This window comes from Artemia franciscana, unplaced genomic scaffold (genome assembly GCF_032884065.1).
Source record: "Artemia franciscana unplaced genomic scaffold, ASM3288406v1 PGA_scaffold_74, whole genome shotgun sequence".
NCBI lineage: Eukaryota > Metazoa > Arthropoda > Branchiopoda > Anostraca > Artemiidae > Artemia > Artemia franciscana.
This window is the reverse complement of record NW_027062709.1, coordinates 2039718-2062833: the sequence shown is the minus strand read 5'-3', so window position 1 is coordinate 2062833 and position 23116 is coordinate 2039718. Positions and strand designations below refer to the sequence as shown.

The window sequence follows — 23116 nt, the reverse complement described above, 5'->3', positions numbered from 1 at the left end:
CCAGATACTTTGTGCTTTCCAAACTTGTCAGGCACTTTTCGAATCTATCGAAATTTTGGCCTATTTCGTAATATAGAAAACAGGCTTATCTCAAGGTAAAGGTGGGCTTTTGGGCCCATTGGGCCAAAAAATGTCAAAATTTGGAGTATTTCTATATAATTCAGATATTTTGTGCTTTCCGAACTTGCCAGGCACTTTTCAAATTGGTCAAATTCTCGATATTCTTCAGTTCTATTATTGTCACTAGTTTGGTGAACATCAATCAAAGAAACTATGCCTTTGAAAAACTAACTTTGAAATGCTGTTCTTCTATTTGACCTCTTGACATTTTTGTCAAGGCTTCGAAATTTGCTAGTGGCAACATAATTCTGATTAAAATGCATCTACAAACACACAATGAGGAAAAAGAAGTTTTTTCTTATCAATCCATATATTTTCGTAACAGGTGTAAGGCATCCTTTCTTTTAGATGTTCTATCAATGTCAAGAAGCTTAGTTTGGTGCGATCAGAAGAGGACGATAATGCTGGAGACCTCTGATAGAGTGACGCATCAGTTGGCCACCCATGCGTTTGCCATATTTGTTCGTGACGTTCTTGGTTATGAAGATGTTGCCATTTTGAGGGAATCACTTAATTCTTTCAACAAGACAACTGTATTAGAGAGACTTGCTGGACTGGAAACAGAGATTGAGGATTTTCATGAAGATATTGAAGAGTAGGTCTTAAAAATAATTATTTATTCAATGAATGAAGTCGTATTGGTAAATTTTGGAAATGTTTGACTAATTCAATAGCCAAAAGATATAAATACAGTTCAGCTAAATATTCGAAACCATTTCTGAATACAATAATTGTTACAGTTGCAAAGTCCATTTGGAACCCTTAATTAATTTTTTGTGTAGTCGATTCGACTTAAAATTTAATGCCAAGTTGATATTTCAAATTCATCTTCTCCAATGGCTTTATTAGGATCAACTATTATAAACATATGAATTTAACTTTTATAATTTTGCTAATTTCCAACATTGCCAATTGTTCAGAGATTGAAGTGCGAATAAGCCACGTTACACTGAATTTCCAAGATTAGTGCAAAAAAGAACGAGATCTAATTTTTTTAAAATTAAATCAAGAGTTTTATCACAATTAATTATAAAAACTTCATCTGTCATATATCAACAGAGTATTGATTTTAGAATCGAATGGTATGATTTTTCTAAAACCTCAAGTTTTCTTTCTCCACTATGTTGAAGCCTTTACGAATGGGTTACGAATGGAATTTACCCTTTACGAATGGAATTTACGACGGTAGCGATTATTCTATTTGTAGGCTAAGAGAGTTGAATGATGCATCAAACGTCATGTTTATCTTTCAGCTAGGAATTTAACTAAATATTTAACAAATTCACCGTCAAATTTAGCTTATCGAGTTGAAACAAATCTTTCATACGCAACTCACTTTGTAACCCTTTGAGGGTTCCAAACTGAATTTACAACGCAGATGATTATTATATTAGGAAGAGCGTTGGATGGTGCATCGAATGGCATGTTTATCTCTCAGCTAGGAAATTAATCAAACATTTAAAACACTTACTGTCAAGTACATAGATCTGAAATATCCCATTTACAAATCATAGCAGAAAAAAAAAATCTTTTTACAATTATTAGTAATAACAAGAATAATGGATAGGGGTGCGATTCAGAATAAAATGATAATCAATGGTTATTGATTATCTATTATTGCTTATATTTCAGAATCCAAGATAATACGAAAATCTGGTTGATTTATTGCATTAAAAATAAAATACAAACTAAAATGCTAGTCCTTTTGTTTACTATGAATGTAATGAAATGGATTTGTAGTTCTCAGCCATTTCAGAACAAAAGTAATAGTAAATCATTAATTATAATTAATGATAACTGAATTCAGGACTGCATCCTCGTTTAATTTAAGTGTTATATTACAGAACATACACTTTACAAGATAGCAAAAAAAAAAAAATAATGAGACATCTGAGGCCAAAAACTTCAATGCCTAAAAATATTCAAAGCAGAAGTGAAGAAATAAAAATATCTTAGAAAAATTAGAAATTTGAAACTTTATAGAATTCTAGAAAGATGCAAAATTCAGACATACGAGGCATGCTTAAATAAGAAATGAGCAATGTATCTCAGCTTGATATCACCATGAATATTACCACAGTCTATATAATAAGAGTATGTTTAACAAACGTTCAAAGGCTTACTGAGGGTCATCTTGCCCTCAGTAGCCTTTTATTTTAAGTTTTTATTATTATCATTATTATTATTATTATTATTATTAAAGTATCATTTTATGTCGCTTACGTAGGATGCTGCAAACAGTAGAATACACTTATATGAGTAGAAGAGCCTCTAGGGCAATACACATTCAAAAATACATACTCTCTAGTGAGCATCATGAACTGGAATCAACTGACTCTGATATGGCAATGGAGAACTACTTGCTTCAGGTATTGGGCCCGTTGTACTATTGCCTTGTTAGTTTTCAGATTAATAATTGGCCGGATTTACGAACATTTACAAAATACATAAATTAGGATATTTATTTATTGCTCCATATGTTTTCTTATGGTGCATTAAAAAACTGAGTAAAATACCTAATAAAGAAAAGTTATGAATGATCAACAAGGGTCTGATCATAAAAACTGATCTGTAGTATCATCACTGGGCTCCTAGAATGGAGTAAAGAAGGTTTCAAGCATAGAAAGATATAGCTGAAGAACATTTTAGCTGAATATCTTGCTTTTAATTTTGTTTCTATTAATTATTATACCTTATTTTTATTGCTGTTCTTTTTTATTGATCGCTTAATTCTGTTTCTTATTCTGTTTGAGATTGTAAAGATGCTGAAACGAAATTTTTGGATTTATTTTTATTCACCCTGTGTTCAACCGTATGGTTTTGGGTGAGCCCGAATGATTTAATCTGTTGGTGTTTAGACGTATTTTTTACTTAGCCTTCACAAGTACAGCTTGAAAAAAACGATTACTTTTTGACGTATTGTTACAATTTGAAAGTTGCACATCCATTTCTTTCAAGAACCAGATAAATGAAGACTTAAAATCCATGTGTTTGAATTTATTATGCGAATTAAAAAAAAATATGGACCACATGTCGCTGTCCCTACAAACCATATTCCTTAGATTTTCCCCTCCTATTCTTCCTGCCTTTTTGATTTGACTGTATGTAAGGATAATTCTATGCCTCAAACTTTAATGTATACGTCTTAAAACTGTATTTTAATGGGTTTTTTTTCATATGATCTTCATTTTTCACATTTAGAGACGGGACTTAAGTTCCAGGATTGATTGATTTAACTTGCCACTCGAGCTCAACCTAACCTTCAATTCAACAAGTCTTGAGACTTAGGGGCTACCAACCTTCAGCAACTTTGCACACCAGGGGGCATGTGCCAAGCGTAGTGAAAGTGTGCCAAAAGTGGCAAAACTGTGCCAAGGCCTACAGGGACTGTGCCACGCGTGAAGATACTCTGAGGAACGTGATGCGTTTGGAGATGTGGAGCAGGTGTTGGAAAGTGGGTGACCCCTTGCTCGAGGTCTACGTAGCAGATTCAAATTCTTCTCAAGTTTGAGCCGACTTTCATATGAAATTTCTTCTGAACACCGAGCCTAATCATTATTTTACTGTTTTAAGAAGGCTGTCCCTGTGGAACTCGTGGCTCTTGAGATGTTGATGAGGCTGCACTAACATCTTGAGACGAAGAGAATGGAAAACTAAGATTTAGAAGAGAAGTAACTTAACATGAGAAGATAGAGAACATAGAAATATCTGGGATTAGGAATTAATGAGAACATAGAAGATAGGAATTCAAAACTACTAATGCCCCCAACAGTGTATCGTCTGGCGTAAAATTTTTTTAAGAAAATTGTATAACTCATATAGTTGATCTGCTGTATCATACAACTAAGGCTTAATTTGCTCGTCAATTGTGCCCCCTAGATTTCCCCCCTTGATTTGAAAATATTTCTTTTGAGGGAAGTTTCATTGAAAATGCCTTTTTGGCATTTTCACTGAAAAAATAGAAAAATATGAAATTTGCCCCTCCTTCCTAGATTTTGAAAATGTGTTTTGCCTCCATCCTAAATTTTCGCGAATTTACGCCACTGAATACGGGTGACAAAATACTGCTTCCGTAACACTCCTACATTGAAAATACCTTGCACATGCAGATGTTTAGGTCAAATAAAACCGCCAAATACTTGACTTTTCGACACTAGTGCCGACGTCCAGTCTCATGTATTCTCCATCCTCTTTGTCTTTGTCATCATCAGCATCAAGCTATCAGTTCGAATTTACGTTTTTGTATGCGTAATAAATTGAAACCTACTCGAGAGAAAAATCTCATTTACAGGCTAGACGAGCAGAAGCATTCATTTTCAACTGATGCAACATTTATTAGTTCAGACACACGTTGGAAGGGTGGATATACTCATAAAAAGGCAGTCAGCAGGTCTCATCGGTTCCCGGATGACTTTACCTGCTTTGTTTGTGACAATAAACTTGAGAGGTGATTATTGGTGAATCAATCCGAATGACGTAATTTCGTAAATCTTTCGTAATTTCGTAATGACGTATACCTACTCAAGAGAAAAATCTCATTTACAGGCTAGACGAGCAGAAGCATTCATTTTCAACTGATGCAACTTTTATTAGTTCAGACACACGTTGGAAAGGTGGATGTACTCACAAAAAGGTGAATATGAAGTGAGCAGGTCTCATCGGTTTGGTCTCGGATGACTTTACCAGCGTTGTTTGTACAATAGACTTGAGAGGTGACTATTGGTGAATGAATCCGAATGACGTAATTTCGTCAAAATCCTGGTGGTAGGGGACAAAGTTGTAGCCAATTTTTCCAAAGCAAGTGAAAGTGACAGTTAAAACTGAAAGGTACTTTCGTATTAACCCGAACATAGTCGAGTAAAATTGCTCTGTAGAGTTGGTTTTTCTGTTAGGTTAGGATTATGTTAGGTGTTTTATATAATGCGTTCTGACTGACATGCTTTCCATGGTTATTTGTTGTAGTTTACCTAATTTTGTTACTAAAGTATTATACTTTCATCATATTTTGGTATATTTCATTATGATTAACCTAATTTCACCTCTGAGTGTGTTCTGTATAATACGGAAGTGTCAACTGAAAAATGAACCATATAGTTCCATAACGGCAAAAACATACTAAAGAAAACTGACGCGTTTCTGTGGATGCTTGAATTGTGCAGGCTTATTTTAATTTTGACAAGATTTTTGAATAAACTAAATTTCAGCTGGGGAAGGGAGGGAAAAACAAGGTTTGGGGGAAACTGGGGTCTTCCTCCTCCCCCATCGCAAATTATGCTTCTTATGAATCCACATGCAATGTTTCGTTCAAATCTGACAATATGCTGCCACAACTTTGATCCTTGAAGCTAGAAATAAAGCAAGTACGCAACATATATGCCCCTTGACTATCCGGATATGAACCCCTCTCGACCCCCCATCCACCAGCAAAAATACTGGAGATTCGCCCGTGTAAAAACCCATAGATGTACACACTCAGTTCTTTAAGGGAGGTTTAAGCGTGGCTCAAACATGTTCTTATCCATGTGAAATGGCTCTTTTTTAAGCTTATTTGTTTATTTAGGTCAAATATCTTCTTTTTATTAACTTTAAATTCCAAAATTTGGGTGTAATTCAGTTTGATCGGTTTTTATACTCCTCCCAGACCATGTTCACGTGTCTCAGCCTTAGGTACCTTGAGAATGTAGGTTTCTCATCTAGCCAAAATTACTGCTAACTATTCTCACTCTGAAAGACATGAATGGTCTTGTTTATGAAACATTTTAATTTATGCAGCCTTTTTAACAACAGACACATAATATTTGATACTTTATATTCATCATGGCACTACGTTATAGCCATGTTTGTTACATTGAAAGAGTTGAAAATTACTAGCTTACAGACAAAAAAAATTGGCTAGCAAAACTTGTTAAGGACAGGACCTAGCTTAATAAAAAGACTAAAATGCTAACTACATTCCAAATTGATTATTAGCCGGCAAGCCTTATAGACTTCTAATTATCCCTATCGACAGCTGAGGTGCTTGTTAAAAGCTTAAGATTTTTCGTTTCCCACTTTGTCATTCTTCTATATGAAACATATGAAGTATGAAACATATGAAGTAGCTTTTGTATACTGAAAAAATATCGCCACTACAGATATAATTTTCATAGCATTTCAAAGTACTTTTAAACTACACTCTAAAAATTGCTTATCCTCTTTAAATACACTTGACAAACAAGTTCTTCCGTACTTCCTCTAGAAACTGAAGATGTGTCACATGGAGCAATAAATGAAGCAGGTCAGATCCCAAATGAGGATATCAGATCCCATTCGTGCTACTGGTTATACAGTCTGCACAAATTTAAGAGCATAGTTGGAGTCAGAAAATAGTTGGAGTCAAGAGTGTACCAGCCTTCTGAAGAGCTTCGAGGATAATGACTGAAAACTGTTTCTCTTGATGCTGGCTACTTGACACGTCAGTTGGTCATGCATGATTATGATATTGACCACATTACCTTGCATTCGCTTACTCACGTGGCATCAAAGACAATGCAGACCATTTGTTATTGAGAAATTGTAGCTTTTGCACAAACACTGTCTGGAATCTATGGGGCCTTGTTGAAACGGAGTGGCTTAGTTACATTTTTTTTACCCTTTGAGAAAACCAAACTTCCCCTATTTTTTCTTAAGCACGTCATAACTTGGCTGACATAAACAGCCACGGAAAAAAAAAGAAGTTTGATTTTGGCGGTAGTAAGGAGCGACCCGGCTCTATAGTAACCGAAACTCTAAAAAACGAAACTTTGATACCAACAGTTACACCAAAAGAATTGAATTTTAATGCTGATTTTAAATATAAAAGTTTCATCAAGTTTAGTTGTACCCATCAAAAGTTACGAGCCTGAGAAAATTTGTGTTATTTTAGAAAATAGGGGGACACACCCCAATCACATTCAGCGTATCAGAGAACACTACAGTAGAGGTTTCAAGCTCCTATCTACAAAAATTTGGAATTTTGTATTTATTGCCACAAGAAAGATCACGGATGCGGGATTATTTGTATGTTCTTTGTTTTTTTTCCCAGGGGCGATCGTATCAACCCAGTGGTCCTAGAACGTCGCAAGAGGGCTTATTCAAACGAAAATTAAAAGTTCTAGTGCCCTTCTTAAGTGAAAAAAATTGGAGGGCACCTGGGCCCCCTCCCACGCTCATTTTTTCCCGAAGTCACCGGATCAAAATTCTGAGATAGCCATTTTAGTCAACATAGTCGAAAATCCTAATAAATATGTCTTTAGGGACGACTTACTCCCCCACAGTCCCTGTGGGAGGGGCTGCAAGTCACAAACTTTGACCGGTGTTTACATATAGTAATAGTTATTGGGAAGTGTACGGGCATTTTTAGGGGGATTGTTTTGGTTGGGGGAGAGGGTTATGTGGGGGGAACTTTCAATGGAGGAATTTGTCATGGGGTAAGAGAATTTCCATGAAGGGGGAGCAGGATTTTCTAGCATTTAAAAAAAACAATGAAAAAATAAATACGAAAAAGTTTTTACAAAAAAAATAATAAAAAAATAAATACGAAAAAGTTTATACGAAAAGAACATAAATTATTACGTATATGAGGGTTTCACCTCCTCCTAATACCTCGCTCTTTCCGCTAAATTATTTTTAGTAAATTAAACTATTTATTCTATGGCCTTTGTGATTCAGGGGCCATTCTTAGGGAATTGGGACAAAATTTAAGCTTTAGCGTGAAGAGCGAAGTATTGACGAGGTACGAACCCCCTCATATACGTAACAAAAATATACGAATATAGAAGTTCGTTGCGTAAGTTAATTCGTAAGTTATGTATTTTTTACTAATAAAAACGTTCGTAAAACATTAAAACTTCTATTTGCCTTTTTAAGTAGCCAAAAAATTGGAGGGTAAATAGGCCTCCTCCCCCGCTCCTTTTTTTCTCAAAATTATCCGATCAAAACTATGAGAAAGCCATTTAGCCAAAAAAAAAATTAATATGCAGATTTCATTTTAATTACTCATTAGAGGAGAGCCAAAATCAAAACACGCATTAATTCAAAAACGTTCAGAAATTAAATAAAAAACAAGTTTGTTTTAACTGAAAGTAAGGAGTGACATTAAAACTTAAAACGAACAGAAATTATTCCGTATATGAAAGGGGCTGTTCCCTCCTCAACGCCCTGCTCTTTACGCTAAATTACAGTTTCAAAAAGTAGAGTTTAGAGAAAGAGTCAAACTCTAGCGTAAAGAGCGGGGCGTTGAGGACGGAACAGCCCCTTTCATATACGGAGTAATTTCTATTCGTTTTAAGTTTTAATATCGCTCCTTGCTTTCGGTTAAAAAACTTGTTTTTTAATTTAATAATCTTGTAGAATCTACCTTACCATAAACAGATTCTGCACAATGTCAAAATGGCTTCGATTTCAGAATTATAAATTTGATTCTCCTCCCTCTCTGCCTTTAAACTGAATCCAAAAATGGTTAAATTATAATTCACCGTATTGCGATGTGGCATACTCTGCTTGCTTAATATTCTTTACCTAAAAGTACTGAAAGTTAAATAAAGACTCGATGTTGGCTAGTTAAAAACGTCAGTTACCCATGTCATGGTCATGGCACTGACGGCCTTATAATGTGTTCCCTTACTCACGAGTGGAAGTTGGGGAAATCCAAACTTCCTCTCTTTTTCCTTAAGCGTATGACAACTTGGTTGAACTAAACAGCCACATGAAAAATATTGTCTAATACATGATCATTTGTAATACAACGGTAATAACCTTGCAGAAGCAACATTACAATCAACAGATTCTACACAATATCAAAATGCCTGTGACTAAAGGATCACAAATTTTATTCTTCTCACTACCTCCTCCTCCCCCCAAACTGAATCCAAACATAATCAAATTATGATGTACCAAAACAAGATGGTGCATATTTTGCTTACTTAATTTTCTCTACCGTAAAGAAAAATGACAGAATCCCAAAAAAGTAATGCAAATCCAATAATTAATTGTATAAATTAATGGCCATACCATGCAGCTGGCAAACTTAAGGCATGTCATCATAGTCAAGCCAACTTTCATCCCAATTTATTTATTTGACGCATAAATTCTTGCTTTACATGTAAAGCTGGCGTGTGATCAGTTAGGGATTGGCTGATTGGCTCATCACCTTTTTAAGGCTGAGAAATACAATTAGTTATTAAATGTTAGTCAGCAGATAACAATGAGATAATTAAATAAAATATATATACTATTTTTATAAGTGAGCAATAATTGTGTGTGTATGTATATATGTATGTATGTGTTTTTTCTCGAAAACAGCTCAATGTTTTTTTTTTTTTGGGGCGGGGGAATGGATATCCTGAGATATTCTGGCCTAAAAAAAGTTTGAGAACAAAAAGTTGGCTTAAAAAGTTGGCCTAAAAAAAGTTTTTTTGGCCTAAAAATTCGGAAGTTTGAGAAAATCCACTAAGAGCATTAATTTGGCAAAAAAGGAAATATTTATGTGAGTGACGTCATTTTTATATACATCAGCATTGCAATGACGTTGTCACACTTGTCACTCTTATATGGAAAAATTGGAGATTTTAGAGTTTATATTAAACTGCTTAAAGATAAAAACTGGTAATTGCAAAAATACTTGCATATATTTTCCGACTAAAAAGTCGGAAGTTTGAGAAAATCCACTAAGAGCATTAATTTGGGAAAAAAGAAAATATTTATGTGAATGACGTCATTTTTATATTCTAGAGTTTATATTAAATTGCTTAAAAAGAAAAACTGGTAATTGCAAAAATGCTTGCATATATTTTAATAAGGTATTACAACAATTGAAAACCTAAAAAAGAAAACCAAAAGTTTGAATCTTAGTAGAAATCGTTGTTAGAAATCAGACCTGCTGTAATATTCAAATATCTTTGAATAGACTGACTACATCATGAAAAGACATTAAATTACGTAAACAGAAAAAAACTGATAATTACAAAAATATTTGTACATCTTTTCGCAAGGGATAAAACAATTCCAAAACTTTAAAAGTATAAATCGTTGTTAGGAAAACATCATTACCGAATTTATTTCCTTTTAAACATAAGCAATATCTTTTTAAGACATGAAAAAAATGTGAAATATTTTTTTAGTTCAGTTCAGAATCGCTAAGTTATTATGTAAATTGCAAAAGTATTACAGTGCCTGAGCAGTAACTTCACTGTTTAACTTTCACTGCAGTAGCTTCAAAACTAAAAAAAAATACCGGAAAATTTTAAAATTAGTTTGCTTTTTGTTAGATAAAATCAACTCGCTACGTCATTAAGCTTACAGGTTTGAAGGACCAGTTATATAATATCAGTAGGAAGGCCCGAAAAATGAAAATTTACAATTATTACATTTACTAATTATTAAATTTACATTGGGGTGGCGATTCGCGCCACCCCAACACCTAGTCGGAGGGGGCGCTTTGCGCCCTCCCCCCAAGCCACCTCGCGCGCGTAAGTCGTTACGCACCATTGTAGTTGTGTCCCTGTGTCCCACCTGTGATATATATATATATATATATATATATATATATATATATATATATATATATATATATATATATATATATATATATATATATATATATATATATATATATATATATATATATATATATATATTTTTAACTACGTAAAACTTGGGAATATACAACATTCTTCGCTGTCCCATTGCCTGTGCATATAAATAGATTGTCAGGTTTACCGACTCATGAACATGCAACATATAATTGCCCATGGGAAAAACAATCCGTATTTAGATCTATACCTCATTGTTCTAATGATTGCCCTTGAGCTTTGTTAATGGTGATTGCTAACCGAACATTCCCTGTGTCCCCGTCGTCATTTATATATCCCCCTGGGCCCCCCGGTCGTCATTTGTGTCCCGGTGTCCCAGTCTGTAATTTTCCTTTGAGCGTCCCGGTCGTCATTTATATTCCCTCTGTCCCGGTGTCCCGGTCATCATTTGTGTCCCGGTCTGTAATTTATCTTTGAGTGTCCCGGTCGTCATTTATATTCCCTGTGCCTCGGTCGTCATTTGTGTCGTGGTGTCCCGGTCTGTAGTGCTACGCGCCATTGTAGTTGTGTCCCTGTGTCCCACCTGTGAATATAGATAGATATATATATGTTTTCAACTACGTAAAACTTGCGAATATACAACATTCTTCGCGGTCCCATTGTCTGTGCATATAAATGGATTGTCAGGTTTACCGACTCTTGAACATGCAACATATAATTGTCCATGGAAAAAACAATCCGTATTCAGATTTATACCTCATTATTCTAATTATTGGCCTTGAGCTTTGTTGATGGTTATTGCTAATCGAACACTCCCTGTGTCCCGGTCGTCATTTATATTCCCTGTTTCCCGGTCGTTATTTGTGCCCCGGTGTCCCAGTCTGTAATTTCTCTTTGAGTGTCCCGGTCGTCATTTATATTCCCTCTGTCCCGGTGTCCCGGTCGTCATTTGTGTCCCGGTGTCCCGGTCTATAATTTCGTCAGTCGACAAACATGACGTCAGTCGACAAACAACTTCATGGCGGTATAATGCTCAATCCTTATAATAACGTCAGTCAACAAACGTGACGTCAGTCGACACACAAATATGACGTCCGTTAACGGACAAACAAACAACTTATTTTTATATATATAGATAGATCACGGTTCTCTCTTTTGTCAAGGGATTACAAAAATTCAAAATGTTAAAAAAGAAAAGGAAAAGTTTAAAGCTTAGTACATATCTTTGTTAGAAATCGGTCTAGCTTCCATAATTAAATATCTTTGAAAAGACAGCATTTGAAAAGACATTAAATTGCGTAAAGAGCGAAAAACTGGCAATTTCAATAACATTTATTTATATTTTAACAAGGGATTACAATAATTCAAAAGCCTCAAAAAAGAAAACCGTTTTGAACGCAACCCGTCTCATGATGATAGCAAGAAGGCCCACAAACGGTGATTCTGTATTTTGACTAGGGGATTCTGTATTACAACATTTCAAAAATCTTAAAAAAAGAAAACCAAAAGTTTGAACCTTAGTAAATATCGTCGTTAGAAATCGGAGTAGGTTTAATAATCGAATATCTTTGAACATACTGCAGGTTGAAAAGACGTTAAATTGCTTAAAGAGCAAAAACTGGTAAATGCAAATATATTTGTATATATTTTAGCAAGGTTTTATAACAATTCAAAAACCTTGAAAAGAAAACTAAAAGTTTGTAGCTTAGTTGAAATCGTTGTTAGAAATTGGACTTGCTTTAATAATCAAATATCTTTGAAAATAAACACCACGAGAAGACGTTGAATTGCGCAAAGAGCAAAAAACTGGCAATTACAAAAATATTTGTATATATTTTCACAAAGGATTGTTATATATTTAGAAAGTATTAGGATTATTATTAGGGATTAATTTAGGAATTATTAGGGATTGTATATATTTTAACATTTCAAAAACCTTTAAAAAAGGAAATCAAACTCGAAGCTTAGTAGTTATCGTTGTTAGAAATCGGACTTGATTTAATAATCAAATATCTTTGAAAGGATCAGTATGAAAAGCAGATAATTATCTGCGGTTAGAAGACAAGCGACAATCAGAATCTATATATAGGAACCTGCCCTGTGCCGAGTGCCGGGACCCGGTGGCGCTGGTAATTACAAAAATATTTCTATATATTTTAACAAGAGATTACAACAATTTAAAAACCTTAATAAAGAAAACCAAAAGTTTGAAACTCAGTGGATATCGTCGTTGGAAATCGGACTTGCTTTCATAATCAAATCTTTGAAAAAAACTTCGGTATGAAGTCTTCAGAATGAAGTGAGACAGCAAATTGTCTCAAATTTTCTGCGGTTAGAAGACAAGCGACAATGAAAATCTATGTATAGAAGCCTGCCGCTTACCCAGTGCCGGGGCCCTGTGGCGAGGTCGTCAGGCTGCCGGTACTGAACATGTATGTGAGACTTCAAGAACTTTTATAATAACTAAATTCAAGACGTCAGGCTTAACTATGGTATCTTCCTTATCTCGGTAATTGTACATTAATCTTTCTGGATAAAATTCATCTTGCTAGAGTACAAACCTTGCCCTCTGGAGATTAATTTTATTGGGATCATGAGAGGCTATTCTTTGTGGCTGCTTATCCCAAGGTGAAGCTGTTTGATCTTAAGTGAATTTACTCTGCTTTCTTCATGGAAATAAATAGTGGGCTCAAACCAGTGTTTCTACTTTTCTTTTTAAACAGTCTGCAAAATATCAGTGATTTTTGGCAGATACTCGGTAGGGTGATCTTGAGATTGGGGTAGAATTTTTAGTTTTCATTTGTATTATATTTTTGAAAGAGTTGGGTCAATTTGTAAATATAGTACCCAGTTTGAAAAGTTCAGGAAGTAGAATATACAGGAATCTAAATCTGATTCCAGAATGAAAATTGAGATTTTGTTGATCAATTTTTGTCAAAGTTGATAAAAAAGGACCTCAAGCTGTCAAACCACTAAGTAATATTTCCCAAGACTTCGATTTTTGGTAGTTTTGGAGTCTTCTTTTGTTGGAAGGAGATGAGTAAGGAATTCGGTAGACCCCGAAAAATCCGCAAAAATGCACACAGGTTGACATAAATACCAACAAGAAAAAAATATCACTTCCTGCAGTTATCAGTTTGAAAACATTAAAAAAAACTAACGCAGATGGAGCACGTGGGTACTATTTTGAAAAATAGAAAGGATACTAAACTTCTAAACCATTTGATTAGTTGATACATCGACTGCTTTGACCAGACAAATACAAAATTGCAATATGAAAGTCATTTGGTCCCAGTATAAGGACAAACATTTATTATTAGATACAAAATGCTGAAAGGAGAGATACAAGTCACAATGTCGTTTTCTTCGTTTATTAATGCCAAAAAGCAGAACAATTTTAATTATGTCTCTAAATACTTCTCTGGTAACGATGAGGAAATAATTGCCTTCGAACATGCAAAAAAAAAAAAAAAAAAAAAAAACGGAAAGAGAAAATTCCCAAGAAGTGCTTAAAAATACCTACTGTCTGTCAGCACCTATTAATGTTGATATATATTAAATATTTATTTTCTTTAAAATCATTTTTTTTATTTATCCTTCTGGTATCTGTTATAGCGCCTATGTTAAGTTCCTTATCTAAGTAGAACCTGTTTTTCTGACTAATACTAATGAAATATAATGAAAATATAACACTTTCCAAACAAATTTGGGCTATATATTTGCACATTAGGGAGGGGGGGGGGTAAAATATAGCGGGTCTGTATGCAACATGTGTTTGGTACGATTATTCTCCATATTATAAAGTAAGAACTGTTTTCGAAGTTCACACTGTCTAAAAACTTTATCACCACCCCTACTAATGTTCAAATGTATAGTACGAACCATATATTTCCCATCTATTCTGTCACTTGTCTTTGTCTTGTCTCATGCTCCGCTGAAAGAAACAAACGAAGAAACCGGTTCTACGGTGCGTCAATGAATGTAGAACTTAACACAGGCGCTATGACAGATAGTACCATCAATCTCTTTAATTCTATCTGCTTATCTCGACTGGTTTTGTTTTTTACATTTTATACTTATCGCTGGTACTTGTGTGTTATTTAGAACACACTCAATAAGTGAAGTTAGGCTCTTTCGTGAAACAAACTACGATGTTGGTACATTTTATGAGGAAACCGGTTTCATAGCCACAAAGACAAAACTCAATTTAGTTTGCTATGCATAGTGATAGAAGATAGTGTCTGAACATGGATTTTTAAATGAAGTTTTGGGATTTGCCAAAGACTGAAAAAGAGACAATTATTTTTTCTAGGATAAGGGGCTGTTGCTCAAAACCAAACAGTTCGTCAATGGACACACCATCACTTTATACTCTTACGAGAAGGAACATTACGAGAAGGAACTCATAGTGATAGAAGATACCTAACCTAACCTCACTTATTGAGTGTGTTCTGGATAATACACAAGTACCTTATCGCTTTGTCTTAAAAGACCCAGCAATATATTAGCAAATTCCTATTTGATGGGCATAGCTTCTCTCATAATTCAGAGATTATTAAATTAGACAAAAAATCACATTCGTCAGGTTTTCCTGTTCTCTGTGACTGAAGTTATAGGCCGTAAATTTTGGGAAACTTCAGCTGCGTCGGGAATAAAACCGCAAAGAATTTGATTCCTGACATTATTCAAGATAAATCATGGAAAGTATAGACAGTAGCGACAGAAAAGTGTTTTTGCTACTACTAATACAAATAGTCAGGATGTAAAAAAAATAAAACATAATAAAACAATACATAATAAAAAATGATAGAATAGAAAAAACATAATACATAATAAAAAAGATAGAATAGATATAGAATAGATAAATAGATATCATTAAAATCACATTCGTAAGGTTTTCATGTTCTCTTTGACTAAAATTATCGACCGTAAATTTTGGGAAACATCAGCTGCGTTGGGAATGAAACCGCAAAGAATTTGATTCCTGACACTATTCAAGATAAATCATGAAAAGTATAGACAGTGGCGACAGAAGAGTGTTTTGGCTGCCACTAATACAAACAGCCAGGATTTAAAAAACTTTTAATGAATCAACTGAACAAAGCGAATATTCTAGATTTCTTTTCAAAATCCAAGGAGAATAAAGTTTGTGCTCTCCAACTTCTTTCCCTTTATATTTGAATTTCGCAACTGTGGATAAGAATTAACCTGTATATATATATGCTATTTCAGTAGGGGATTCCCTGCTTGGTTGATAAAGCCTTAAGGGTCAATCAATTATTATTCAGCAACTGATCTTTGCACAGAAATAAATACTGGTTGTTTCAAATTTTCAATATTTTTTCCTTAACACACTATATAATTTGTTAATTAATCTTCGGTTAATTAAAAATATGCTTTAGGCAAAAGAAAACGAGTTAAAATGAAAAGCAGTCTCACAGCTCAGCTCTTCTGCAAGTAGTTACTCGTGAGAAGGCCGTTGATTATTGTAAGTTCAGGTGACAGCATGAGCCCCGTACGTACGTAGGATTTTTTTTTTGGGGGGGGGGGGCAAATATTAAACAAATCTGGAAGGGGTGAACATTAAAAAAAATCATAAATTGAAGAAGGGCCGAAAAATTCAATTAAATATATGATTTGGAGGGAGGGGTAGGCCCCAAGGCCTCTCTTGTTTACACCCTGATATGAACATACAATAATTATTAATAATGTATATATATATATATATATTAAATGTAAAAAAAAGTTTATTTTAACTGAAAGTAAGGAGCGACATTAAAGCTTAAAACGAACAGAAATTATTCTGTATATGAAGGGGCTGTCCCCTCCTCAAAGCCCCGCTATTTATGCTAAAGTTTGACTCTTTGTCACAGTTCTACTTTTTAAAGTAATAAAAAACTTTAGCGTAAAGAGCGGGGCGTTGAGGAGGGGACAGCCTTTATCATATACAGAATGATTTCTGTTCGTTTTTAGTTTTAATGTCGCTCCTTACTTTCAGTTAAAAAAAAATTTGTTTTAGTTAAAAAAAACAGTTTTGATTTTGGATGACCGTACATGAATATTTAAAACGAAATACACATATTGATTTAACTTTTTTTTGGCTTACTGGCTTTCTCAACGTTTTGATCGGACGATTTTGAGAAAAAAAGAGCGGGGCAGGCGGCCAAGTTGCCTTCCAATTTTTTTGGTTAGTTAAAAAGACCACTAGAAATTTGAATTTTATTTAAGAACGTTTTTATTAGTAATAAATATGCGTAACTTACGAATTTACTTACGTAACGAACTTCTATATTCTTATATTTTTGTGATGTAAATGAGGGGGTTTTCCCCCTGCTCAATACCTCGCTCTTTACGCTAAAGTTTGATTCTTGTTCCAATTCTTTAAGAATAACCCCTGAATCACAAAGGCCGTTTAATCAAAATAAATAGCTCTTTTGAAATTACTAAGAATACTTTAGCGTAAAGAGCTAGGTATTGAGGAGGGAAAAAACACTCATATACGTAACAATTTTAGTCCTTTTTAAGTTTTAATGTGGCACCTTACTCTCAGTTGAAAAAACTTGTTTTTTACTTAATTTCTCATTGTTTTCTTAAATAATACTGGAAAATTCAGTGTCCCCCTCATGAAAATTCCCCCATGGTAAATTCCTCCATGGACGATCCTCCCACGTAACTATCAATCTATATATATATATATATATATATATATATAGATTGCTAAAATAAAGGTAAAAACCAATAAAAAACTAAAAAAAAAACTGAAAAAACTAAAAAAAGGCAAAAACTACAAAAAAAAACTAAAAACTAATAAAAAAAGTAAAAAAGCTAAAAAACTAAAAAAAACTAAAAAAACTAAAAAAAGGTAAAAAACTAAAAAAAATAAAAAATAAAAAAAAACTAAAAAAAAGGAAAAAACTGAAAAATAAGCTAAAATAAAGGTAAAAACCAATAAAAAACTAAAAAGAAAAAAAGGAAAAAACTAAAAAAAATTTTCATCTAAAAAACTAAAAAAAACTAAAAAAGGTAAAAACTAAAAGAACTAAAAAAGAAAAAAATAAATGACGAAACTCAAAGAGAAAGCGACCAGGACAAAAGGAATGTTCGATTACCAATCAACAAAGCACCGGGACACAGGGAGTATAAATGACGACCAGGGCATAAGTAAAAAAAAAAAAAAACTATCTATATATATAAAAATAAGTTGTCTGTGGATCTGTGGATCGTGGATCAGGTGACGTCACCTGAAAAAACTGGATCAGGTGACGTCAAAACTGAAAAAACTAAAAAAAGGCAAAAACTACAAAAAAAAACAAAAACTAATAAAAAAAAATACACCGGGATACAAATGACGACCGGGACACAGGGAATATAAATGACGACCGGGACACAGGGACACAACTACAACGGGGACACCGGGGGAAACAGGGGGATATAAATGACGACCGGGACAAAAAAACTAAAAAGAAAAAAAAATAAAAACTAATAAAAAAACTAAAAAATCTAAAAATCTAAATAAGCTAAAAAAGAAAAAAAAGGAAAAAAATAAAGGAGAAAAACAAAACTAAAAAACGAATGTATATACAGACCGGGACACCGGGATACAAATGACGACCGGGACACAGGGAATATAAATGACGACCGGGACACAGGGACACAACTACAACGGGGACACCGGGGGAAACAGGGGGATGTAAATGACGACCGGGACACCGGGACAGGGAATGGTCGATTAGCAATCACCATCAACAAAGCTCAAGGGCAATCATTAGAATCATGAGGTATAGATCTGAATACAGATTGTTTTCCCATGGACCATTATATGTTGCATGTTCAAGAGTCGGTAAACCTGACAATCTATTTATATGCAAAGACAATGGGACAGCAAAGAATGTTGTATAAGTTTTACGTAGTTAAAACCATATATATATATATATATATATATATATATATATATATATATATATCTATAGACAATGGGACAGCAAAGAATGTTGTATAAGTTTTACGTAGTTAAAACCATATATATATATATATATATATATATATATATATATATATATGTATATATATATATATATATATATATATATATATATATATATATATATATCTATATTCACAGGTGGGACATAGGGACACAACTACAATGGCGCGTAACTATTATGGCGCGTAACGACTTACGCGCGCGGGGGGGCTTGGGGGGGCGCGAAGCGCCCCCACCAACTAGGTGTTGGGGTGGCGCGAAGCGCCACCCCAACAGCTAGTATATATATAAAAATAAGTTGTCTGTGTGTGGATCTGTGGATCAGGTGACGTCATGTTTGTTCGCATATGACGTCTGAATTATTTCACACTAATACAAAAGAAGAAAAAAACTAAAAAAGGTAAAAACTACAAAAAAAACTAAAAAGAAAAAAAAACTAAAAAAGCTAAAAAACTAAAAAAAACTAAAAAAAGGTAAAAATCTAATAACTAAAAAAAAACTGAAAAAAGTAAAAAAAGGCAAAAACTACAAAAAAATAAAAACTAATAAAAAAACTAAAAAAGCTAAAAAACTAAAAAAACTAAAAAAAACTAAAAAAAGGTAAAAAACTAAAAAAAACTAAAAACTAAAAAAGAAAAAAACTAAAAAAAAGGAAAAAACTGAAAAATAAAAGAGAAAAAGAAAACTAAAAAAATATGAATAAATATATATAAAAATAAGTTGTTTGTGGGTTATGTCTGTCTGTCTGTCTGTCGAGTGACGTCGTGTTTGTCCGCATATGACGTCTGAATTATTTCACACTAATACAAAAGAAGAAAAAAAACTAAAAAAGGTAAAAACTAAAAAAAAAATAAAAAGAAAAAAAACTAAAAAAGCTAAAAAACTAAAAAAAACTAAAAAAAGGTAAAAAACTAAAAACTAAAAAAAACTGAAAAAACTAAAAAAAGGCAAAAACTAAAAAAAAACTAAAAACTAATAAAAAAACTAAAAAAGCTAAAAAACTAAAAAAACTAAAAAAACTAAAAAAAGGTAAAAAACAAAAAAAAACTAAAAACTAAAAAAGAAAAAACTAAAAAAAAGGAAAAAACTGAAAAATAAGAGAAAAAGAAAACTAAAGAAATATTAATAAATATAAAAAATATAAATATAAATATAATATAAATTAGCAATCAACAAAGCACCGAGACACAAATGACGACCGGGACACAGGGAGTATAAATGACGACCAGGACATAAGTAAAAAAAAAACTAAAAAAACTAAAAAAAATGGTAAAAACTACAAAAAAAATAAAAACTAATAAAAAAACTAAAAAATCTAAAAATCTAAATAAACTAAAAAAGAAAAAAAAGAAAAAAGGAAAAAAATAAAGGAGAAAAACAAAACTAAAAAACGAATGTATACACAGACCGGGACACCGGGATACAAATGACGACCGGGACACAGGGAATATAAATGACGACCGGGACACAGGGACACAACTACAATGGGGACACCGGGGGGCACAGGGGGATATAAATGACGACCGGGACACCGGGACACAAGGAATATAAATGACGCCCGGGACACTCAAAGAGAAATCACAGACTGGAACACCGGGACACAAATGACGACCGGGACACAGGGAATATAAATGACGACCGGGACACAGGGACATAACTACAAAGGGGACGCCGGGGTGCACAGGGGGATATATAAATGACGATGGCGACTCAGGGAATGGTCGATTAGCAATCACCATCAACAAAGCTCAAGGGCAATCATTAGAATCATGAGGTATAGATCTGAATACGGATTGTTTTCCCATGGACCATTATATGTTGCATGTTCAAGAGTCGGTAAACCTGACAATCTATTTATATGCACAGACAATGGGACAGCAAAGAATGTTGTATATTCGCAAGTTTTACGTAGTTAAAAACATATATATATATATATATATATATATATATATATATATATATATATATATATATATATATATATATATATATATCTATCTATATTCACAGGTGGGACATAGGGACACAACTACAATGGCGCGTAACTAATATGGCGCGTAACGACTTACGCGCGCGGGGGGGCTTGGGGGGGGGGGCAAGAAGCGCCCCCACCAACTAGGTGTTGGGGTGGCGCGAAGCGCCACCCCAACAGCTAGTATATATATAAAAATAAGTTGTCTGTGTGTCTGTCGAGTGACGTCATCTTTGTGTCTCGACTGACGCCATGTTTGTCGACTGACGAAATTACAGACCGGGACATCGGGACACAAATGACGACCGGGACACCGGGACATAGGGTATATAAATGACGACCGGGACACTCAAAGAGAAAGCGACCGGGACACAAGGAATGTTCGATTAGCAATCACCATCAACAAAGCACCGGGACACAAATGACGACCGGGACACAGGGAATATAAATGACGACCAGGACACTCAAAGAGAAATTACAGACCGGGACACCGGAACACAAATGACGACCGGGACAAAAATGACGACCGGGACACTGGGACACAGGGAATATAAATGACGACCGCGACACTCAAAGAGAAATTACAGACTGGGACACCGGGACACAAATGACGACCGGGACACAGGGAAACAACTACAAGGGGACGCCGGGGGGCACAGGGGGATATATAAATGACGACGGGGACACAGGAAATGTTCGATTAGCAATCACCATCAACAAAGCTCAAGGGCAATCATTAGAATAATGAGGTATAGATCTGAATACAGATTGTTTTTCCCATGGACAATTATATGTTGCATGTTCAAGAGTCGGTAAACCTGACAATCTATTTATATGCACAGACAATGGGACAGCCAAGAATATTGTATATTCGCAAGTTTTACGTAGTTAAAAATATACATATATCTATCTATATTCACAGGTGGGACACAGGGACACAACTACAATGGCGCGTAACGACTTAAGCGCACGGGGGGGCTTGGGGGGCGCGAAGCGCCCCCACCAACTAGGTGTTGGGGTATTTTTATATTCCTAGTAGTAAAAAATGCACGGTTGCTGACGGTAGTGTCGACTCATGCCAGATCAATATCATCTTATATACTAGAAAGCAGCGTATGATCCTTGCCCGGGGTCAAAATGACTGGTTTTCACCTGTCCTTAAGCCAGAACCAACAGTGGGGGAGCTGAGGTAGAATATTATTGCCCATATCAGAAAGGACTATCTGAAGCTGTTCTGCAAGTTTTGGTCTTTTTGAACCTTGTTTCTGCTTTCGAGAAGAAAGCTCCGTTTAAGCAGGCAAACAGTTTCAAATTATGTTTAACTTAAAAGTGCTTAGGACTTATGACGGTTCCTTAGCCCACTACCAAGTATTTCTTAGAATAATAAATAGAAAGACTTAGATGTAAAATGGAGTATTTTCCCACGAATCTGGAGCTACAAGAGGATCAATTTTGATAAATTTTTGTGAACGCCTTTGGATGTAATCGGTCCAGAGTTTGTTTTTTTTCTTTCTTTTTTATAGATACGTGTTGTTGCCTAATAAAAGGTTTGAAAATAAATAGTTCAAAAAACCAGAAGTACTGAGAAGCTTCGAAAGTTTCTTGTTAAAATCCACTGCTCCTTCTTAAGCTCCTTCAAAAACAAGCTTTGAAATCAGATATCATATGGTATGAAAATTGTGTTAGAGAATTTATTTAGGTAAGAAATGGCTTCAAACTGCATAATAGATTTAATAGCTATAACTCATTAGAATCTCCCGTCCTAAAAGTTTTTGAAAGTGGCTTATGGTTAATAAATTATCTTTATCTTCGCGAAAATCGAAGTCTTGCTTTGAGCTATGTTAATTGATGGATCTCATGAATATTCATGTTTTTGCTCCTTAACAGCTATTAACACTTGATTAAATTTTCCATTTTGTTGTTCAGTCTTTCATCTTCAAGCTAGTCTTGTATATTTCTTTTCCTGAATATATCAATTAGTTCGTCTTAATTTCTAGGGCTATAATGAGAGAAAGGACGATAAGAAAAGATATAATATAGTAAGCTAATATAATAAGATAGATAGATATAATAAGATTTAATATGATAAGGCTAGGACACGTTCTGCGGATAAAGGATGACAGATTGCAAAAGATTGTCCTTTTCGGCCAACCTTTAGAGCAAAACGAAAAGCGGGTCATTCTCGAATAGGGTGTCTAGATGTCGTAAGAAAAGCTTTAAGAAAAATAGGGACTTCTTGGGAGGGTATAAAGAGGGAGGCTTTAAGTAGATTGGGATATAAGAGGAGCATGTGCTGCCCTGTTGGCCTTGAGCGGGCTGGTGCTGCAGTGACTTCAGTTGTTGTTCCTGTTACATTTATGAACGGCATGGATGCGGAACAAAAGAAAAAATGTCATTTTTCTTTTTAGTTAGTTCATTTCCGAAAAAAAACTCCAGAAAAACCTATTTCAGTATTCCTGCAGGCTCCAAATAAGACGCACAAGGAAAAAT

General features: G+C 34.3%; 1 protein-coding gene across 3 annotated transcripts in view; it reads left to right on the top strand.

Annotated features, from left to right (window-relative positions):
- LOC136042185 (uncharacterized) overlaps positions 1-23116 on the top strand; it is a 440431-nt gene that overhangs the window by 148191 nt on the left and 269124 nt on the right. For 2 of the 3 annotated variants that reach the window (XM_065727116.1, XM_065727115.1), the window contains exon 4: positions 469-715. In XM_065727116.1, coding sequence (XP_065583188.1) covers positions 469-715 — 247 coding nt within the window. Of the gene's footprint in view, positions 1-468; positions 716-4665; positions 4754-23116 lie in introns of those variants that run through there. The other variant, XM_065727117.1, reaches the window with a different exon arrangement.